Below are 20,841 nucleotides of genomic sequence, written 5' to 3' on the forward strand. Positions count from 1 at the left end.
TCCCACATCGGGTTCTCTGCTCCGCGGGGAGCCTGCTTCCTCCTCTCTCTCTCTCTGCCTGCCTCTCTGCCTATTTGTGATCTCTCTGTGTCAAATGAATAAATAAAATCTTTAAAAAAAAAAAAAAAAGATTTTATTTATTTGACAGAGAGAGAGATCACAAGCAGGCAGAGAGGTAGGCAGAGAGAGAGGAGGAAGCAGGCTCCCTGCTGAGCAGAGAGCCCAATGAAGGGCTCGATCCCAGGATCCTGAGACCATGACCTGAGCCGAAGGCAGAGGCTTAACCCACTGAGCCACCCAGGCGCCCCTCCAAAGCCTTTTTAAAGTTACTGAGAACTATGGCAATAATTAGGCCTATGATACTCCTGGGAAAGAAACAACTCTATTCGTGTGACAAAAATTAATTTTTGCCCCTAAGCAGAAAGAAGAGACCATCTACTTGCTCGGCCTCTGGCATACAAGCTGACAGCAGTCACTGCCATGCAACAATTACCCCTTTCTTTCCTCTTCTGCCGTCCACTTCCTCAAGTAACCCTACTCACTCACTTCTCTACCCTCTTGCCAGGCCACTCCCATTTTGCTCTAGCCTGTGCTTTAGACAGGGGGCCCTAAACAAGAATCACATGGGAAACCTTATTCCCTGGCCCAATCCCAAACTTACCCAAATAGTAAAGTATGAAAACCCATCTTAGATCTATAAACACCATTCAAGGCACTGAAGGTCTTTTAAGGTGCTAATCTTAACCTCATTAAGTATTAACCCCATTTTTCAGATACAGAAACTGCAGCTCAAAGGGCTTAAATGTTTTTCTCATGTCAAAAATATACCATTACAACTTCCTTTTTTGGAAGAAACCATTTATTTTTCACCCTAATATAAATGAGTATGTATTTAGATACAGACACAGACAAGTAAAATGAAACTGTCTAATGTTGAATAGCTTGAGTGAAACAAAATGGTTACAAATTGACTAACCAGCTTAATCTTATACCTAACAATTCACTTTTTTTTTAAGTAAACTCTATGTCCAACATGGGCCTGGAACTCATGAGCTCCCAAGATCAAGAGGCGCAGCTTTACCAACTGAACCAGCCACATGCCCCAACAATTCAATCACTTTGAAGTACAAACAAAAAGTCAGTCCAGGGGCGCCTGGGTGGCTCAGTTGTTAAGCGTCTGGTCATGATCCTAGGATCCTGGGTCAAGCCCCGCATCTGGCTCTCTGCTTGGTTAGAAGCCTGCTTCTCCCACTCCCACAAGAATCCCGCTTGTGTTCTTTCTCGCTGTCTCTCTCTGTCAAATAAATAAATGAAATATTTTTAAAAATCTATTACACAGAGAAATGCATGTTTGCTAAAAAGCCTTTGAAAATTATATCAAAGCATTAGAAAAAACCTGTTCACATAAGAGACTCATGAATTTAATTGCTGCTTTGAAATGCCTAGTTAAGAGTTCAGGGATGCCTGGGTGACTCAATGGGTTAAGCCTTTGCCTTCGGCTCAGGTCATGATCCCAGGGTCCTGGGATTGAGACCCACATCATCATCATCATCATCAGCATCATCGCAACATCATCAGACTCTCTGCTCAGCAGGGAGCCTGCTTCCCCCTCTCTCTGCCTGCCTCTCTGCCTACTTGTGATCTTCCTCTTTCTGTCAAATAAATAAGTAAAATCTTTAAAAAAATTTTTTTTTAATTTAAGAAGAGTTCAGAATATTGCCTTGAGGTCTGAATATAAATTTGTTGATATGACATCCCAGAAAGAGTTTCCAGCTCCATTTCAGTCTGCCATGATTGCAATTTAGATGTAGTTCTTGTGGGTGGTCTGTTTGTAAGTGGATTTCTTTTACAATAGCTATATACCTTTAAATTATCCGTAGTGAGGGGCACCTGGGTGGCTCAGTGGGTTAAGCCTCTACCTTGGGCTCAGGTCAGGATCTCGGGGTCCTAGGATCAAGCCCCGCATTAATGGGGAGCCTGCTTCCCCTGCCTCTCTGCCTACTTGTGATCTCTGTCAAATAAATAATAAAATATTTTTTTAATAAATAAATAAATAAATAAATAAATGAAATTAATTATCTGTAGTGAGCTCCAGTAACCAGTGTTATTCTTTTTTTTTTTTTTAAAGATTTTATTTATTTATTTGACAGAGAGAGATCACAAGTAGGCAGAGAGGCAGGCAGAGAGAGAGAGGAGGAAGCAGGCTCCCTGCTGAGCAGAGAGCCCGATGCGGGACTTGATCCCAGGACCCTGAGATCATGACCTGAGCCGAAGGCAGCGGCTTAACCCACTGAGCCACCCAGGCGCCCAACCAGTGTTATTCTTAAATGAAAAGACAATGGTCATTCAGAAAAGATTTCTTGCAATATATATAAATGTAACTGCATATTCATAAATGTATGTAATGTTGCTAAACGAGACCACCAGTTATGGGCTGCTGTACTTCAGTACTGCGTCTCAAATTTATTAGAAATTTAAAACCTAAATTTCTGAGGGGTGCAGCTGTCTTCATTAGTTGGCTTTAAAATGTGTAATACAATGGAAGATAATATCTTGCAGTAACTAACTGGAGTCAGTGTAGAGAAGTAAACCATACTAGTGGACAATACTGCAGAGCACCTGCATGGTCACCAGAGTAAAATATCTTCCAGTATTTAAAAAAAGAAAAGGAAAGCCCTCCTTATAAGCAGTTACAGTAACTGTTCCAATTAAAGATTCCCCCTCCTTCTACTCTTTTCTGTCTCTCTTCTGTCCCTCCCTACTTTCCTCCCAAGAATTAATCAGTAATGGCACTGCTTCTCAGTACTGCAAATATATCCTGAGAAATCATTCAAATTACAACAAAAGACCTTTCATCCTATGTTTTTGCACAAACCTAACAGACATAATAAATTTAGTTAAAAAGCACATAACCCTCACTGTGTTACAAAAGATATGTAATCCAGAGCTCTTAATTCTCTCACTGATTACTATAAGAAAAAAAGATTGCATTAAATGTCTATTTATAACTTTTCAGTTAACTGTGGCCAAGAACACACCAGGAGGTAACTTACAGTTCAAATTTTTCTTTTTTTTTTCACCAGGAAGTTAACAAGCTGAATTCTCAACTGTACAATAAATACACAATTCCAAATTTTATTAAAGATTTTATCGAGAGAGCGGGAGTTGGGGTGGGGGGCGGTGCTGGCCAGAAGGAGAAGCAGAGCCTAGCTGAGCAGAGAGCTGGACATGAGGCTCAATCTCAGGACCCCAGGATCATGACCTGAACTGAAGGTAAACACTTAACTGAATAAGCCACCCAAATGAACCCACAATTCCAGTTTGGTTTTTTTTTTAAGATTTTATTTATTTATTTGACAGACAGAGATCACAAGTAGGTAGAGAGGCAGGCAGAGAGAGGAGGAAGCAGGCTCCCTGCTGAGCAGAGAGCCCGATGCGGAACTCGATCCCAGGACCCTGAGATCATGACCTGAGCCGAAGGTAGAGGCTTAACTCACTGAGCCACCCAGGCGCCCCCAAAATTCCAGTTTTCAAAAATATCTTTCTCCTGAAGGAATGAAATTCTAGTTTTTGATGCAATACTGATGCAGAGTTCAATTGTCCTATGAAGAGAGTCAGCTATTAAAAGAAAACAAAAAAAAAAATCAAGGTAGCTCAAAGGCCCCAGCTGTCCAATTTTGCATTTCAACAAACTCAGTAAGGGGTGAGCTAAAAGGCAATGAATACTTTCTATAATTCATCTTCTCATTTGGCATTGCCATTTCTAGAGCAGCTAATACTCCTGACTCTAGTGACTCACAGAATCTCCCCATACCGGCCCAAGCAGAAGAAAAAAGCAAATCAAATCAGACAATAAAGAGAACTACACATTTTCCTCCCCACATCCCCAGTTAGATGGGGTTCCTCAGTGAGTATTTCCAAGCCCTTAATTCCCAGTGTTTTGGCTTAGGTGCTGTATTTAAAAGTTCTTCCAATTCCACCAAGTAAGCCTGTAAATACCTAAGCTGTGAACTTCTGGTAAGCTTGTGATTTTTCTTGGAAAAAAAAAAAAAAAAAAGAAAGAAGGAAGAAAAGAGAAAAGAAAAAAACTAAAGAATAAAGCACCTACTGAAGTGTATTCCTTAACCCACTCCATGCAAAAAGAAAAACTAAAATTTTTAAACATGGCAGTTAAAATTTTAAGCAGAACACGCTAGCCAACGTCAAACCATAAATTCAAATACACAAAACCACTAAGCTCCTGTTTCTTTCTACTTGGAAGACAGGTTACCGGGAGAGGGAAGAGAGTTTAAACGACATAATCCACTTCCAATCTCTACCACGCTGTTTAGGAAAGATCATGGGTTCTCTAGGCAGATGACTAGGATCAAAGCCATCTGTGGTGTCTTCTCCATTGTGGGATGGAGGTGAAGTCATTTAACCCGCGTCTCATCATTAATTCCATTGTATAAGTGGAAAAACCTATCAACTCATAAGCTTTTGGAAGGGGCTGACAGCGAACTGCAGAGCATTATACGGTGTTTCCCAACCCCCCACCCCCGCCCCCAATCACATGCCGCCTCGTATGGTTCAGAGAACCACGAACACGAACTGCCACAGGCCACAACAAGCGGTTCATCAGAATCCACCTAAATCGCATGACACAGGCAGGCCTGGTGCAAGGGACTGTGCAAGGCGCTCCTGGCAACCACGGGCAATTAATACACCTACAGCAGCGCGCCGACGCCGTGACTGGTAAACTCCACGCCGGGACTAACCAGCAGCCCCGGGGCGTCGGTCCCTCCCGACCGGTCTGCGCCCCGGCGGTCACGGGTCACTCATGAAGTCATGACAGTGACTCAAAGCGCCCTTCCGACTGAGGTGACTCAGGAGGAAGCGCAGAGCCCGCAACAGCCGCCACGCGGGGCACAGACCTCAGGAGCCCGGGGGACAGGCGGGGGTCCCGGCGGGCCCACCGCGGCGGGAGGCTGCAACCCCCGCCAAGAACGCCAAGACGGCACGCGGCGCCCCCGGGGTCACCTCTCCCCGCGCACTCGTGACGCCGCGAGGGGCTGGGCCCAACGGGGCCCAACGCGGACCGGCTGCTCTGGCCTCGCGGGCCCGCCGAAGCTGCGCGTAGGAAGCGGGTATCTTCAGCTCGGCCCCCTCCCCGCTCATATCGTTTCCGGTCGCCCCCCGCCCCTGCCCGCCGGGTCTCCCTCAGGCCGGCGATAGGGCCCCAGCGTGCCGCCGTCCGCCCGGCCCAGGTCCCAAAGGCCCGGGCTGGCCGGACTCGCCGAGGAGCCCAGAGAAGGGCCCACTCACCCGCCTCCTGTCCGCTCGGCCGTCAGTCAGTCGCCGCGCTCGCGCGTCCGCCAGCGACTCCCTGAAGTGCCGCGGCCGCCGCAGCGGAGCGGGCGGCGCGAGGGCGGTCCGACGTGCGCACGCAGCGGGGGCGGGGCCTGTGGAGGACACGCCCCTGCGGCGGGCGCCCGGCGCCTCCGGCTAAGCCCGCAGGCCCTGGGGAGCGCGCACGTTAACAAGAACGAATGTTAAGGAGGGTGCCTCCCGGCTACGCGTTCTCTGTGCCGGGTGCCACAGCCTGTGCAGGGTCCTCTTGCGCTGGGCAGCCGCACTGGGTTCCCTTCATTTCCTTACCCTTAGAGTTGTCTGCAGATTAAATGACAGGTACCTTCCGGGGTTGACAAAGGTGTGCGGAACGTGCGATGCTCGTGGGAGTTTGAGGGGAAGAGGGGAAAATTTAACGAGATCTTTTAGAATTAAGAATGGGCCTTCTCTTTGCTCAATTCCACTTCTCGGTAGCTATCGTAGAAAAACGCGTGCAAGAACCCAAAGAGGCATAAGCAAGGAAGGCCATTGCCACACAAGGGGATACGTCCGTCCTTTGGGTGAAAATCTGGAAACAACCTAAACGTCCATTAAAGAAGGATGGGGGTGGGGATTGACAGGGACACATCTATTCAGCGGAACTGTGCTTCCGTTAAAAAAGGAAGGGCAGACACCACCTTAGAGAGGATGTTAGGCAGAAGGGAAAATCAAGATGTAGGAAAACACAAAAATACATCTGACAGTGTATAAGTTTAACCTAAAAAATACTGAACTCTATTGTGTATGTGAAGTGCTTAAGGGTGAAAGGCACTGACGTCTGCAATTTAGTTGAAGCCTATAAAAAAAATAAGGTAGTTGACAGATAATAGGTATAAATATAGCAAAATGTTAAGAACTGTGGAATCTAGGTGGTAAGTATGAGTATTCACTGTATAGTTATCTCAAATTTTCTAAATGTCTACAAATTTTCACAATAATATTTGGGGGAAAATAATTTCAGTATGATCCCTTTTATTTTTTTTAACTACAAAATGTTCTCTCCACATGTTCATGTTTGGATAACAAAATGCATGCAAAGGCCAAGAAGGTTTACACACCAGAATGTCAGAGGGAGGTCGAAGGTCACTTGTGCCTCATCTCTACCATTTAAATTTTTTATGAGATGCATAAATGCATTACACATTACTTGGCTGTCAAAACCAAATTTAAAAAAGAATGAATTTTTTTAAAAAGTAATAATTGGAAATACACACAGTATGCCCCTGCCCTAAACACATACAATAAAACTGAATTAAATCCAGGGGCAGTGATTGAAGGTGGGTTGCTCTGAGGGTTCAGATGAGATAATGTATGGCGGGGGGCACCTGACTCCTGAGTTTGAGCCTCACATTGGGCTTAGAGATTACATAAATAAAATTCAAACAAGATAATGTGGGGCTGGGGGGCCTGGGTGGCTCAGTGGATTAAGCCGTTGCCTTCGGCTCAGGTCATGACCTCAGTGTCCTGGGATCGAGCCCCGCATCGGGCTCTTTGCTCAGCGGGAGCCAGCTTCTCTCTCTCTCTCTCTGTCTGACTCTCTGCCTACTTGTGATCTCTCTCTCTGTCAAATAAATAAATAAAATCTTTAAAAAAAAAAAAGATAATGTGGGGCTTCTCTGACACATCAGAGGAGCTCAGAGAAGGACACCCTCCCCCCATTATCATTACTAGCACATGTCACTGGGCTTGGTAAACAACTGGCAAGAGCTTTGCAGGAAGTCTTTGTCAGATAAAGTCCCACAGGAAGTGCAGAGTCACAGCTGAGCACACCAGTCAGTAGACAAATCTTTCTGCTCAGGCCTCAGGGGACCACTGTGCTGTGGACTGGGCGGGACATCAAGAGGTAAGACCTTTGCCCAGGCGGTTTACAACACCTACCCACTTCAGCCAGACCCCTGGCACCAGCACCACTGACCAGATGCCCAGGGGATCAGATGCCATTCTCTGCCACTCATTGCCTGCACTGATTTCCAAGCTGTAGTTTCAGCAAGACCAAAAGGCAGTGGAGTTCCTTGTGCCCCATCATGGCAGGGATGCTACTCAATTAAGCCTGGGCACCAGGGCTGGCTTCTGGGGTTGTAACCCCAGCATTTGCATAGAGTCCCACTCTGAGAAGGCCTCCACACTTGGTTTAATGCTCTGCTGTTGCTTTCTTGAAATTCTTCTTATTTTTTAACAAGGAGCCTTGCATTTTCATTTTGCACCAGGCCTTGCAAATTCTGCAGCTGGTCCTGCTACATGCCTTCTTGTTTGGACTTATTTCCTTTAAATCAGAGACCTTGGAACATCAGGTTTTGTGCTTTATCCTTATGTGATTCAAGAAAAGCCTCATCTTTTATCACAGTAACAAGCACTGGGTTCCATTCGGTAGGTTATTTATTGAGTTCCTAGTAAGTGCTGGATACGGTGCCAGAAGGAAGAGATACAGAGACAAACATGACATAGGTCAGCTCTCAAGAAGATCTCTACTGGGGCGCCTGGGTGGCTAAGTGGGTTAAGCCTCTGCCTTTGGCTTGGGTCATGATCTCAGAGCCCTGGGATGGAGCCCCACATCGGGCTCTCTGCTCAGCAGGGAGCCTGCTTCCCCCTCTCTCTCTGCCTGCTGCTCTGCCTACTTGTGATCTCCATCAAATAGATAAATAAAATCTTAAAAAAAAAAAGAAGAAGAAGAAGAAGAAAAAGCTCTCTACTATGGTAGACAACTTCAGCAGAGGGAGAGAGATGGGAATAGAACAGGAGTAGTTAGCCTAGCTTAGGGGTTAGAGAGGGCTTCCCGGAGGTGATGTAAGTATGTGGAGTCTTAAGGAATGAGTAAGAATTAGCCCTATCTAAGGGGATGAGCCCTACCCAGACAAACTTTACAGTCTCAGCACAGAGGTGTAACATAACAGGGCATGGAGAAGATTGCAAAAGATTTATGCAAGATGAACACATATATGAAATCTTCATTTATAAATACAAACACGAGTAAACACAACATGTATTAAAATAAACACATGCATTTTATAACAAAGACCAGTATTTTACATACAATACACTTTACTCTGTAAGTTATTTCCACCACTAGATTTGGGAAAACAGCACCAGTTTTAGTAGGATTTTCCCAGAACTCCAGTGTCTACATGTTTAGACAACCAATCCATCAGCAAATATTTATTGAGTGCCTACGTGCCAGGTGCTCTCCTCAGTGCTGGAAATTCAGCAGGGAACACAGAGATGTGCCTGCAGTTAGGAAGCTAGCATGCCTGGATGGGTCAATACACATTTTGAAATGAATGAGTGAGTGAAAGAAAAAAAATTCTTACCCAGTAATAAGTTTTCAGGAGAGGAACGACACGGACGTTTTTGAGTTTTAGCTGTATACAAAGAAATTCTACTTTTTCTCCTAAAAATAACTCAAATCCGTGCAACTAGTAGCAACCTCAGAGATGAGTCAGGCTTGCAAGAACTCAGAGCCTTGGGGTTGAGAGTCCTAAATGCTATTTAATTATCTTTAGGCGACACCCCCATATCTGCAAGTTCAGATATTCACGCGAGATTAAGCCGCGTGTTTTGTTTCTGTTTTTTGTTTTTTGCTTCCGCGGGCCTCACCGCCAGCCTCCTGCCAAGCGGTTCGGTACGTGCACTTTGGAGAGCCCCGAGCTCCGCAAATAGGGTTTCCCGCAGCAGAGGGGTCTGCGCTGCGCGGACACGCGCCGCGGCCCGCGCGAGCCGGGAGGAACCATCTGTCCCCGCCGAGGGGGTGTAGCGGGTCATTTCCGCGCGGAGTCAGGATGCGGACGCTGGGAGTTCCGAAGCGGCGTGGCCTGGGGTACCTTCTCACTGGACCGCCTGGAAGGTGGGGGCTTTACCACGGCGTCGGTGGAGCTGCGGGCGGGGTCGCTCTTCTCTCAGGTTCTACCGGTATCCCCCCACCCACCCCTCCGGCGGTGGACTCGGCCACAAGGTCCCGGGCGTTCTGTTCAGCTTTGCAGTTTTCCGCTCCGGCTGCGGCGTGGAGGTTGCAGGGGCCGGGAGCCACCTGGCAGGAAGTGGGGGTCTGGGTGTCTGGCGCCGGTTGCGCCCACGCGGTGCACGCGCGGGATCGTCCCAGGAGGGACCGGTGTCCCCATCGCCGACCCCACGCGTCGCCGGGACCCCAGGCCTCTGAGGCCGCACTTCCCGCTCGCATGGGGGACAAGGAACTGGTGGTGGTGTTTGGAGCCACAGGTGAGCGAGCGTGAGCAGAACCCCGCCAGGCCTGGCAGAGGTCCCCAGGGGGGGGGGTGGCTGGGGCCTGGAGGGAGGAGGGTCTTGCATCTGGGACCCCTGACCTGGCGGGGGTAGGACCTGGGCGCGCAAATATTTTATTTATTTATTTGACGCAGAGAAAGAGCACACGCAGGGGGAGCAGCAGAGGGAGAGTGAGAGCAGGCTCACGCTGAGCAGGGAGCCCATTCTGGACATTCTGGACATGTGGGGCTTGATCCCAGGAACCCATCATGACCTGAGCTGAAGGCAAATGCTTAACTGACTGAGCCACCCAGGCGCCCCCGCCCTTTAACGTTTTTAAAAAATTAATTACTTTAACGTTTTTGAGTCCGTGGCACGTGCACATAATATGGAAACTAAATCTCCCTCCCACCTCCGTCCTGGCAACCCCATCCACTCACTGTCATCAAGTGTCTAGAGTATCTAGACACACATAGATCTTTTTTTTTTTTTTTTCTTTCCTGTGTATGTTTCTCCTGCATATGTTTTTAAAAACCTACAGCAGGGGAACCTGGGTGGCTCAGTGGGTTAAAGCTTCTGCCTTGGGCTCAGGTCATGATCTCAGGGTCCTGGGATGGAGCCCCCATTGGGCTCTCTGCTCGGTGGGGAGCGTGTTCCCCCTCTCTCTCTGCCTGCCTCTCTGCTTACTTGTAATCTCTGTCTGTCAAATAAATAAATAAAATCTTTAAATAAATAAATAAATAAAAACCTACAACAACTTAAGGTATAAAGCACAGGGCGGCGGGGGTGGCTCAGGTCATGATCCCAGGGTCTTGGGATCGAGGCCCACTTCCGGCTCCCTGCTTGGCAGGAAGCCTGCTTCTCCCTGTCCCACTCCCCCTGCTTGTGTTCTCTCTGTGTCTCTGTCAAATGAATAAATAAAATCTTCAAAAAGAAAAAAAGGTATAAAGCATAGACCACACAATTCACCCATTTAAACTGTGCATTTTATGTCTAGTATATTCACAGAACTCTGTGGCCATCACCACAGTCTGTTTTAGAACATTTCGTCACTCCCAGAGAAAACCTCATACCCACTAGCATTTCTCCTGAATTTCCCCAGCCCCTGACAGCCACTAGTCTACTTTCTGTAGATTTGCCCATTCTGGACATTTCTTGTAAATGAAATCATACAGGATGTGGCCTTTTGTGTCTGGCTTCTTTCACTTGGCATCAGGGTTTTGAAGTTCATTCACGTTGGGTGTTTGTTTGGGTTGGGGTGGGGAGGAGCAGCAGAGAGAGGGAGAGGCAAAATCTTAAGCAGGCACCATGCCCAGTGCAACCCTGAGATCACTGTAATCAAGAGTCAGACACTTAACCCACCGAGCCACCCAGGCGCCCCAAGGTTCACCCACTTTGTAGCATGTGTCAGTACCCCACTCCTTTTTATAGCTGTATAATGTCCCATTTTATGGATAGACCACGTTGTGTTGATCCCGTCATCCTTGATGGACATTGTGAATAATGCTGCCGTGAACATTCATGTACAAGTTTTCCTGTAGACGTGCTTTTTAATTTGGGGGGGGTACATGCTCAGACTGGAATTGCTGGATCACATGGTAACCTGTGTATAGCCTCTTGAGAAACCACCAGTTTTTCAAAGCGACGGCATCGCTTTACATTCCCACCAGGACCGTGTGAGGGTTGTTGTAATTCTGCAACTTACCTTTTCCACTCCAAGAGAGTTCGGATTCACCTGTCCCAGTCAAACATACAGATCTGCCACATTGTTTTTAATCAGTTTTGCATGGATCGATCACTTATTTAACCAGATTTTTTTTTTTTTTTAGATTTTATTTATTTATTTGAGAGAGAGCACAAGCAGATGGGAAGGGTTGAGGGCGAAGCAGACTCCCTGCTGAGCAGAGAGCCTGACTATTTAACCAGATTTTTATCCAAGGACATGTCATTTGTCTACAAATTTCCACTATTGTGGGGCGCCTGGGTGGCTCAGTGGGTTAAGCCCTCTGCCTTCGGCTCAGGTCATGACCTCAGGGTCCTGGGATCGAGTCCCGCTTTGGGCTCTCTGCTCAGCAGGGAGCTTGCTTCCTCCTCTCTCTCTGCCTGCCTCTCTGCCTACCTATGATCTCTCTCTCTGTCAAATAAATAAAAAATAAAATAAAAAATTTTTTTAAATTAGAAATTTTTTTAAAATTCCACTATTACAAATAGTGCTGCAGCCTTTTTTCTTATATGTATATTTATGCTTTTTTATTCCTTTTGATGATTTTACTTTTTGTCATTTTCTCCGTCATTTAAAAATCTTATTTAAAGGTTTTTTTTTTAATTTTAAGTGATCGCTACACCCAAAGTGGGGCTCAAAGTCATGACCCCGAGATCAAGAGTCTCATGCTTTTTTTTTTTTAAGATTTTATTTATTTATCAGAGAGAGAGAGGGGGACAGAGCGAGCACAGGCAGACAGAATGGCAGGCAGAGGCAGAGGGAGAAGCAGGCTCCCCGCTGAGCAAAGAGCCCGATGTGGGACTCGATCCCAGGACGCTGGGATCATGACCTGAGCCGAAGGCAGCCGCTTAACCAACTGAGCCACCCAGGCGTCCCAAGTCTCATGCTCTTTTGACTGGGCCAGCCTGGTGCCCCTCAGTCTTTTTTTTTTTTTTTTTAAGATTTTATTTATTTATCAGGGGGTGGGGGAGAGTGAGCACAGGCAGACAGAGTAGCAGGCAGAGGCAGAGAGAGAAGCAGGCTCCCTGCTGAGCAAGGAGCCCGATGTGGGACTCGATCCCAGGACACTGGGATCATGACATGAGCCGAAGGCAGCTGCTTAACCAACTGAGCCACCCAGGCATCCCATCCCCTCAGTCTTAAAAAAAAAAAAAAAAATAGAAGAAGAAGAAGGTTAATACTGTATTTCTTTTTTTAAAGATTTTATTTATTTATTTGATAGGCAGAGATCACAAGTAGGCAGAGAGGCAGGCAGAGAGAGAGGAGGAAGCAGGCTCCCCGCTGAGCAGAGAGTCCGATGCGGGGCTCTATCCCAGGACCCTGGGATCATGACCTGAGCTGAAGACAGAGGCTTTAACCCACTGAGCCACCCAGGTGCCCCAATACTGTATTTCTTAAGGTAAGGATGGGTACATGGGTATTCACATCCCTTTATGTATGCGCTAAATATTATAACACATTTTATGTCTTCATTTTGCACAAGTATACTCTACTCCTGACGTGGGTCTTGAACTGATGTGGACTCTGAGGTTGCATGTTCTATCTCCCAAGCAGCCAGCTGCCCCATAATATATTTTAAACATTTGATAGAAGGTGTGATGCCTGCTAAAACATGGAGGAACTTTGAAAACAGTATGCTAAGTGAGAGAAGCCAGCCACAGCAGACTATATATTAAATGACCCCGTTTGTGTGAAACGTCCAGAACAGGCAGATGAACAGAGACAGAGTAGGTGAGTGGTTGCCAGGGCTGAAACGGAGGGTGATAGGAAGTGCGTGCTGATGGGCATGGGTTTTCTCGGGGGGTGGGAGGAATGAAATATTCTAAAGTTGACTGGATGATGGTTGCATGCTCTGAGTATATATATATATATATATACAAAACAGGGGCACCTGGGTGGCTCAGTGGGTTAAAAGCCTCTGCCTTCGGCTCAGGTCATGATCCCAGAGTCCTGGGATCTAGCCCCGCATCAGGCTCTCTGCTCAGCAGGGAGCCTGCTTCCTCCTCTTTCTCTGCCTGCCTCTCTGTCTACTTGTGATCTCTGTCTGTCAAATAAATAAATAAAATATTTAAAAAACAAAACAAAAAACCACTGCACTGTATGCTTTATGTATTTATTTATTTTTAAAGATTTTTTTTTATTTATTTGACAGACAGAGATCACAAGTAGGCAGAGAGGCAGGCAAGGGTGGGGGGGAAGCAGTCTCCCTGCAGAGCAGAGAGCCCGATGCGAGACTTGATCCCAGGACCCTGAGATCATGACCTGAGCTGAAGGCAGAGGCTTTAACCCACTGAGCCACCCAGGCGCCCCTTTTTGTATTTATTTAACCTGAAGCAGTCTTACTGGTGAAATTCGAGGCAAGCATGATGTGTGCACGGTGGGAGAAGTCTCAGCTGCCCGATATAAGTATTTACTTTGGGTAAAATCAGCTGGTATATGGATTTTCCAAAATACTTTTTAAAATAAATATAAATGATGTACCCCTTCAAAGGTGAGTGAATTGTCTCAAAGCTGTTATTTTTTAAATGGCGTAAGGCATTCAGTGAGGCTCGCAGGTGAAAAGTGGGTGTGTGGCTGGTGTGGAGCGTTCCCACTAGGGCTTCCTCTCCGCAGGACCCCCAGGCAGGTCCTCTGACTCTTCACAGGTGCTCAGGGAGGCTCCGTGGCCCGGACGCTGCTGGAAGATGGGACATTCAGGGTTCGAGTGGTGACGCGGGACCCTAGGCAGAAGGCGGCAAAGGAGCTGAGGCTGCAGGGTGCAGAGGTGGTACAGGGAGACCAGGATGACGCGGCCAGCATGGAGCTGGCCCTGACTGGGGCCCACGCTGCCTTCATTGTGACCAACTACTGGGAAAACTGCAGCCAGGAGCAGGAGGTCAAGCAGGTGAGGGCAGGTGGGAGGATGTGGGGAGGCTGAGCAGTGCAGCTGACAAGGAGCTCCCTGGGAGGCAGCTCCAGCTTGCTAGAGAGGAGCTGACCCTACCTGTGACGACGGTCCGCTACAGGCCTTGTCCCTCCTCTTCCATGCAGTCCTCTAGGATTTGAATGAGCGCGGGAAGCTGCTGCTTCCTCTTGCAGTGACTTTTGTTTAGATGTCATTGAGGCACCAGAGTTTGCCACTTCAAAGTGTATAATTAAGTGTTTATTCTCAAGGCTGTACAGCCATCACCACCACCTAATTCCAGAATCACCTTGAAAAGAAACCCGTACCTATTAGCAGTGACTCCCTGCCCACCCCCCCCCCGCCCCCCAGCTCCAGGCAACTGATAATCTGCTTTGTCATCCATTAACTTTTCACACTTTCTAAAAAACCAACTCTGTTGACCCATCATTTTCTGATAATAAGATGCACATATTTTCATTGTCCTATTGGATAAAATCAATATAAATACACTCACATCAATCTAATCAGAACACATCTCCATCAGCCTGGAAGATCCCCGTGTCCCCTTTGAAGTACTGTACTGGTTCATTCTGTTTTCCACGCACATTCTCTCTAGTTAGTTGGTTATTAAGGCCAGGTGGCAGCGGGAGGGATAGGAGACAGAGGAGGTGAGACGTGGCCATCATTCTGTCCCACTGAAGGTGGGGACACTTGCACACAGCCTGTCACACACAGGTACTCATGGATCTATGGAATGTAGTGGCAGAGGAGAGGCCCCAACTGTCAGCCCTCCATCGTCCACAACCAGCCATAGCCCTGCTTTGGACATGGACCTTCCCTGCCCTGGGCTTTGTTAGAAAAAAGGGCTTTTTTTTTTTTTTTTTTGAGATAAAGGAAGATTGGACTGGACCATTGGTCTCCAAACTTGTTTTTAGCCTTGACATTGTCTTTGAATATATCTTACATGGAGGTGCATCCCACAGAGTGGAGAGGACAGATTTTCTGGTGGATGGCCATCTTGGCTCATTATCCCGAAAGCCTGTGTTCATGTCCCATGGCCGTCATTACACACTGAGTGGCTTAAAACAACAGGAACTGGCTCTTTCCAGTCTGGGGCCCAGAAGTCCACAATTAAGGAGGCTCTAGGGGCGCCTGGGTGGCTCAGTGGGTTAAAGCCTCTGCCTTCGGCTCAGGTCATGATCCCAGGGTCCTGGGATCGAGCCCCGAATCGGGCTCTCTGCTTGGCAGGGAGCCTGCTTCCTCCTCTCTCTCTGCCTGCCTCTCTGCCTACTTGTGATCTCTGTCTGTCAAATGAATAAATAAAATCTTTTTTAAAAAAATTAGAAATATATTAAGAAAAAAAAAAAGGAAGCGGCTCTAAGGACAATTCCACTCCTTCCCTCTTGCAGTGTCTGGTGGCTGCTGGCTCTCCTTGTGGCCACATCCTCCCAGCCTCTGCCTTCATGTGACCTTCTCCTCTCTGTGCCTCTTCAGTCTTTTATAGGGACCCTTGTCTTCAGATTGAGGACCCACCTGGGATGATCTCAAGTTCCTTAATTATATCTGCAGATCTTATTTCCCAAATAAGGTCACAGTCACAGGTTCTGCGGGTTAGGATGTACACATATCTTTTTAGAGGCCATTCAAGACCCATGCATCCTTATCTGGCAGGCACTGTGGCCGTCCCCGTGTAACTGCTGCCAGAAGGTTAGGTCCCTGGTCCAGGATCTCACAGCAAGTGTGTTGCAGAGCCAGTGTGACCCCCTAGCAGTGTGTGTGCTTCGCCTCTGAGCTGTGCCACCTCCCTGTAGGCCTGCTAGGGCCCTGCAAGGATGGCGGCTTTGCAGGCAGAGATGGGAGGGCTCTGTGTGGCCCTCTCCCAGGCAGCAGACCTACTCTGACCTGTCACAGTGCACATGGGTGGGCCGCCATTGAGCATGTTGGGAAGTACAACCCCCCCGGGTGACCTAGAGAAGTGACACTAAGATAGAAGGCTCACATGGGCGCCTGGGTGGCTCAGTGGGTTAAGACGCTGCCTTCGGCTCAGGTCATGATCTCAGGGTCCTGGGATCGAGGCCCGCATCGGGCTCTCTGCTCAGCGGGGAGCCTGCTTCCCTCTCTCTCTCTCTGCCTGCCTCTCTGCCTACTTGTGATTTCTCTCTGTCAAATAAATAAATAAAATCTTTAAAAAAAAAAAAAAAAAAAAAAAAAAGAAGGCTCACAGTAGTGTGTGAGAGGGCGCGGCACCACGTGTGAGCGTCATTCCAGAAGAGGGAGCCTTACCTAAGGGTGAAGTGGTGTCGGCCTCTTAGCATCAGGCACAGCGGCACTGGGGGGTGGGAGAGCCAGGGCTCTGATTGGGGACACACATCCTCCCTCTTCAGCTTTGTGGTTTCTCCTTTCCTCACTAGGGGAAGCTGCTGGCTGATCTGGCCAAGCGCCTGGGCCTTCACTACGTGGTCTACAGCGGCCTGGAGAACATCAAGAGGCTGACGGCCGGAAGACTGGCAGCCGGCCACTTTGATGGCAAGGGGGAAGTGGAGGAATATTTCCGGGACATCGGAGTCCCCATGACCAGCGTACGGCTGTCTTGCTATTTTGAGAACCTCCTCTCCTACTTCCTGCCCCAGAAAACCCCTGATGGAAAGAGCTACTTGCTGAGTGAGTGCTTTTCCTCTTTCCTCGAGCATCTGCTCTCACCAAGGGAAGCTGTGGGTATTGTAGAAAACAGGCTTGTCCTCAGACGGTTCTGGGTCCAAGCCTGGGTTCTCCCATGTTAGGCCCGTGACTTTGAACAAAATAACTTCGCTGGGCCTCTGCTTCCTGGTCTATGAAATGGGCGTAATAGTGCGACTTTTGCAAGGGTGATGAGGAAATCTGCCGGGAGGCAGTGATGCGATGCTTCGTCTGTTACAGAGACGAGCACACCTGTTACTTCTCCTTCAGGAGTAAAGAGAGGATTTGGAAGATCAGGACCAGTAGTAGGTTTCACAAAGTAGGAAAGCACTTTCTTCTCAATCTGTAAATGGGCTGCCTAGAGCCTTTGACGGCTCGTGTCCTGTGGCTGGCCAGCATCCTCAGCCGGCCACCCCTCCCCCATGCGAGGACAGCAGGGTCAGGCGGTCTGGGCCTAGTGTTGGCTCGCTGGCATTGCCCTTTAGTCTGCTGAATCGGCCGGGGATACCGCTCGTGTTCCATCCCTGGCTGAGCTCAGTGAACGAGGTCTCTGGCTAACCTGAATGGGCAGCTGCGGAGGCCCCTTCTCATGGGTGAGGAATGTGGCAGGACCCACCAGACCACCTTGGCAGGTCAAGTCACCCACCAGTTCCACCCATTTAGGGAGAACCTGCCACGTGCAGCTCTGGGTCAAGGCCTCGGCACTCCGGCATTCCTGTTAGTGTAGTCGGCTTTCCACGTCAGGAATTCCAGAGGCCACAGAGTGCAATGGGGCCGGCAGCTTGGGAGGAGCCCCTTCGTTTCCTTCCTGTTCCTGTCTTGGCCCCAAGAGGGTGGGCAGACCTGGCGTCCGCCCCGCTCTAAATGGAGCAACCGGAGCTCAGGGGGTAAATAGGGGCCACGGTGGCAGAGCTTGGATCGCATCCCGTTTCCTGACTGAACCCTACTGCTGCTGCTCGTACACCCCAGACACCAGGACCACTGACCTGTGCACGTGTCCTGGCAGTGGGCTGGCGGGACACCCCTCCTCCTCCCTCCCACCCCCTCCCAGGCTTGCCCATGGGTGATGTGCCCATGGATGGCATTTCTGTGACCGACCTGGGTCCCGTGGTGCTCAGCCTGCTGAAGAAGCCGGAAGAGTACGTCGGCCGGAACATTGGGCTCAGTACGTGCAAGCACACAGCCGCAGAATACGCCGCCCTGCTCTCCAAGCACACCGGGAAGGCCGTGCGTGATGCCAAGGTGGGCTTCCTCGGCCCCGGGCCCAGGATGGGTGCCGTCCCAGCTCCCATCGGGGGCTCTGGCAGCCCCCTTCTGGTCATTGTGACCCCCCAGTGGGGGCTTTATGGGTGGTTGGGAAGCAGTATGTGAGGCTGCCCCGTCACTGTGGGCAGACGATGACTTCACCACTGTGAACATTTGTCATGACCCCAGTGTGGCTGCTGAGATTTCCAGCTTAGGCAGTAGACCAACTAGTGAGGAAGGTTTCCAGGAAGAGGGGATACTGGGGTCCAAGGCAAGGCGTGAACACACAGGGGTGCTGGGCTTCTCTGGGGTGTGACATGAGGGAGGGAAGGGGTAGGAGACCAGAGAGGTGGCCCCCAACCAGCTCCTGAACTGGCTGGGTGGGCAAGAGCCCTTTGGCCCCCTCTCTCCCCGCTGACCTTCAGTCTTCCTATTCAGACCCTTGGGTGCCTTGTTTCTTTTTTTTTTTGGGTGCCTTGTTTCTTATTTGGCCTTTCCATTATGGTAGTGAGACTGACATTAAAGTAAATCTGGGAAACTCCCAAGTCATTGAAAGACAAAAACCACCCACGGAGCTGCAGATTCATGCAGAGCAATGATGGGGAGGCCACGGCAGGGTGTTTCCGGTGGGTCAGACCCCCTAGACTCGAATCCTGCTCCCAGCCCTTAACACCCACCAGTATGTGACCTTGGGGCACAGTCCCTGACCCTCTCTGCCTCAGTATTCTCACCTATAAAATGGGTGTATGAATAGTATCTCCTTCCCTGGTTGTTCGGATTGAAAGAGTAATCAATGTAAGCGCAATCAGAGTAACCAATGTAAGTGCTTCCTTAGTACCCTAAGTGGCCACGCATTACATCTAAACACAGAAGGGTCTGAGGCAGCTGTGGAGGATTTCGGGAGCTGAGTTTAGATTCAGTTTGGTCAGGAAGGGGTAACAGCTTTGGTTTTTGAGCAAGGAAGTGATGTTTGCAGAGTTCTGGTTTGGAAAGGGCTGAGAAGTTTCCATCTCATGATCTCAAAAGAACTCAAAGGAGGGGTGCCTGGGTGGCTCAGTGGGTTAAGCCTCTGCCTTCAGCTCAGGTCGTGATCTCAGGGTCCTGGGATAAAGCCCCGCATTGGGCAGCCTACTTCCCTTCCCTCTCTGCCTGCTTCTCTGCCTACTTGTGATCTCTGTCAAATACATAAATAAAATCTTAAAAAAAAAAAAAAAAGAACTCAAAAGGATTTATGACTTTTTTTTAAGTAATTTCTACACTCAACATGGGGCTTGAACTCATGACCCCAACATCAAGGGTTGCACACTCTTCTGATTGAACCTGCTAGGCAGCCCTTAAAAGAACAGGATTTGGGGCGCCAGGGTGGCTCAGTCGTTAGGCGTCTGCCTTCAGCTCAGGTCATGTTCCCAGGGTCCCAGGGTTCCTGCTCAGCAGGAAGCCTGCTTCTCTCTCTTCCACTACCCCCTGCTTGTGTTCCCTCTCTCGCTGTGTCTCTATCAAATAAATAAATAAAATCTTTAAAAAAAAAAAAAAAAAAAAGGAAAGAACAGGATTTAAGTTAACTTAAAACAGTGGTTTTTGAACTTTAACCCTTTTAGTAGAAGGGTTTTCAGATGAACTTATTGGAAAGAACTTGGGTTGGGACTGGGTTGCCCACAGCTAGGGTGCCAGAGATACTGACAGGCCCAACGGAATCCCCTCTGTTTCTAGGTGACCCCTGAGGACTATGAGAAGTATGGATTCCCTGGTGCCCGGGACCTGGCCAACATGTTCCGTTTCTATGCTCTGAAACCTGACCGTGACATTGAACTGACCCTGAGGCTCAACCCCAAGGCCAGGACGCTGGACCAGTGGCTGGAGCAGCACAAGGGAGACTTTGCTGGGCTCTGACCCTGCCACCTCTCAGCCCCGTCTCAGGGAATGGGGAGGTACAGTCACAGTGACCCGTTCTTGTGTTACATAAAAAATTATTTTTTGAATAAAGGCCATTGTTCTCACAGCTGGGTTCCAAAAGAAGAGAGCTTTGTTTCAGGGACCGGGGTTGGGGTGCAGCTGCTAGGGCATGAAAATTCCAACAGGAAGCATCAAGTGGCGGGGACCAAGCGCCCCTCCCGTGTTGGGTCTGGAGGGCTGAAGACACAGGACATAAATGCAGTTGTAAGTTTCGTCCAGCGGGTGGGAGACGGCACTGTGACCACAGCCCAGAGAAGCAGCTCTGACCGCTGCTTGGACTACACTGGATGGTGCAGAGTCTGGGCACAGGGGTCCTCCTCAGGCCAGGCAGAAGCGCTGCCTGGTGACAGCCCGGCAAATGCAGCCTTCGTGTCCAGAGAGCTAGGGAGGCCAACTGCACATTTGTTCTTGGAGCTCAAAGGCATTACCTTCTGGGATGGGATGTATCCCCAGCTATGGCAGCCCTGAGATCTGGATGATCTTCAAAACACCAGGGCATAACATCGGGAGGGCAGTGGCAGACGAGCAGAGGTCGCCATGATTGCACACCGCTGAGAACAGGTGACACGCTGCTTAGAGCGAAGGCTGGAGGCAAAGCCAAGGAACTGACAGCAAGGTCTCACTGGTGGTGTCTGCACCAGCTTGTGATGGCAGGGCTGGTTCCACTTCTCCTGCTCACTTCTGAGAAGAGGAAGGTCAACGCCCAGAAAACACAGGTCATGTACCTGAGGTCCCATGGCGGGGCCTGCTTTTCCTCTACAGATTTGCATAACTTCCCTCC

The 20,841-nt window shown here is 48.9% G+C and overlaps 2 protein-coding genes across 6 annotated transcripts in view; one reads left to right on the top strand and one right to left on the bottom strand.

The window, feature by feature from the left end:
* Positions 1–5,425, bottom strand: part of HMOX2 (heme oxygenase 2) — a 31,276-nt gene extending 25,851 nt beyond the window's left edge. The window contains exon 1 of the mRNA XM_032328579.1: positions 5,309–5,425. The gene's annotated coding sequence lies outside the window, so the exon portion shown is untranslated. The remainder of the gene's footprint in view (positions 1–5,308) is intronic.
* Positions 5,426–9,493: 4,068 nt separating this feature from the next.
* NMRAL1 (NmrA like redox sensor 1) lies at positions 9,494–20,106 on the top strand. Of its 5 annotated transcripts, none has more exons than XM_032328584.1 (6): positions 9,497–9,576; positions 12,893–13,033; positions 13,948–14,186; positions 16,598–16,847; positions 17,914–18,104; positions 19,818–20,106. In XM_032328584.1, exons 2-6 carry the CDS (start codon positions 13,015–13,017, stop codon positions 19,995–19,997), a joined length of 879 nt encoding a protein of 292 aa, XP_032184475.1. In that variant the 5' UTR covers positions 9,497–9,576; positions 12,893–13,014; the 3' UTR covers positions 19,998–20,106. The 5 variants fall into 5 exon arrangements, with proteins under 5 accessions (XP_032184473.1, XP_032184477.1, XP_032184475.1 ...); XM_032328583.1 differs by lacking the exon at positions 9,497–9,576 and adding an exon at positions 12,662–12,701; XM_032328582.1 differs by lacking the exon at positions 12,893–13,033 and having other exon boundaries at positions 9,494–9,576.
* Positions 20,107–20,841: the final 735 nt, after the last annotated feature.

The sequence above is a fragment of the Mustela erminea genome, chromosome 20 (genome assembly GCF_009829155.1).
Source record: "Mustela erminea isolate mMusErm1 chromosome 20, mMusErm1.Pri, whole genome shotgun sequence".
NCBI classification, from domain to species: Eukaryota; Metazoa; Chordata; class Mammalia; order Carnivora; family Mustelidae; genus Mustela; species Mustela erminea.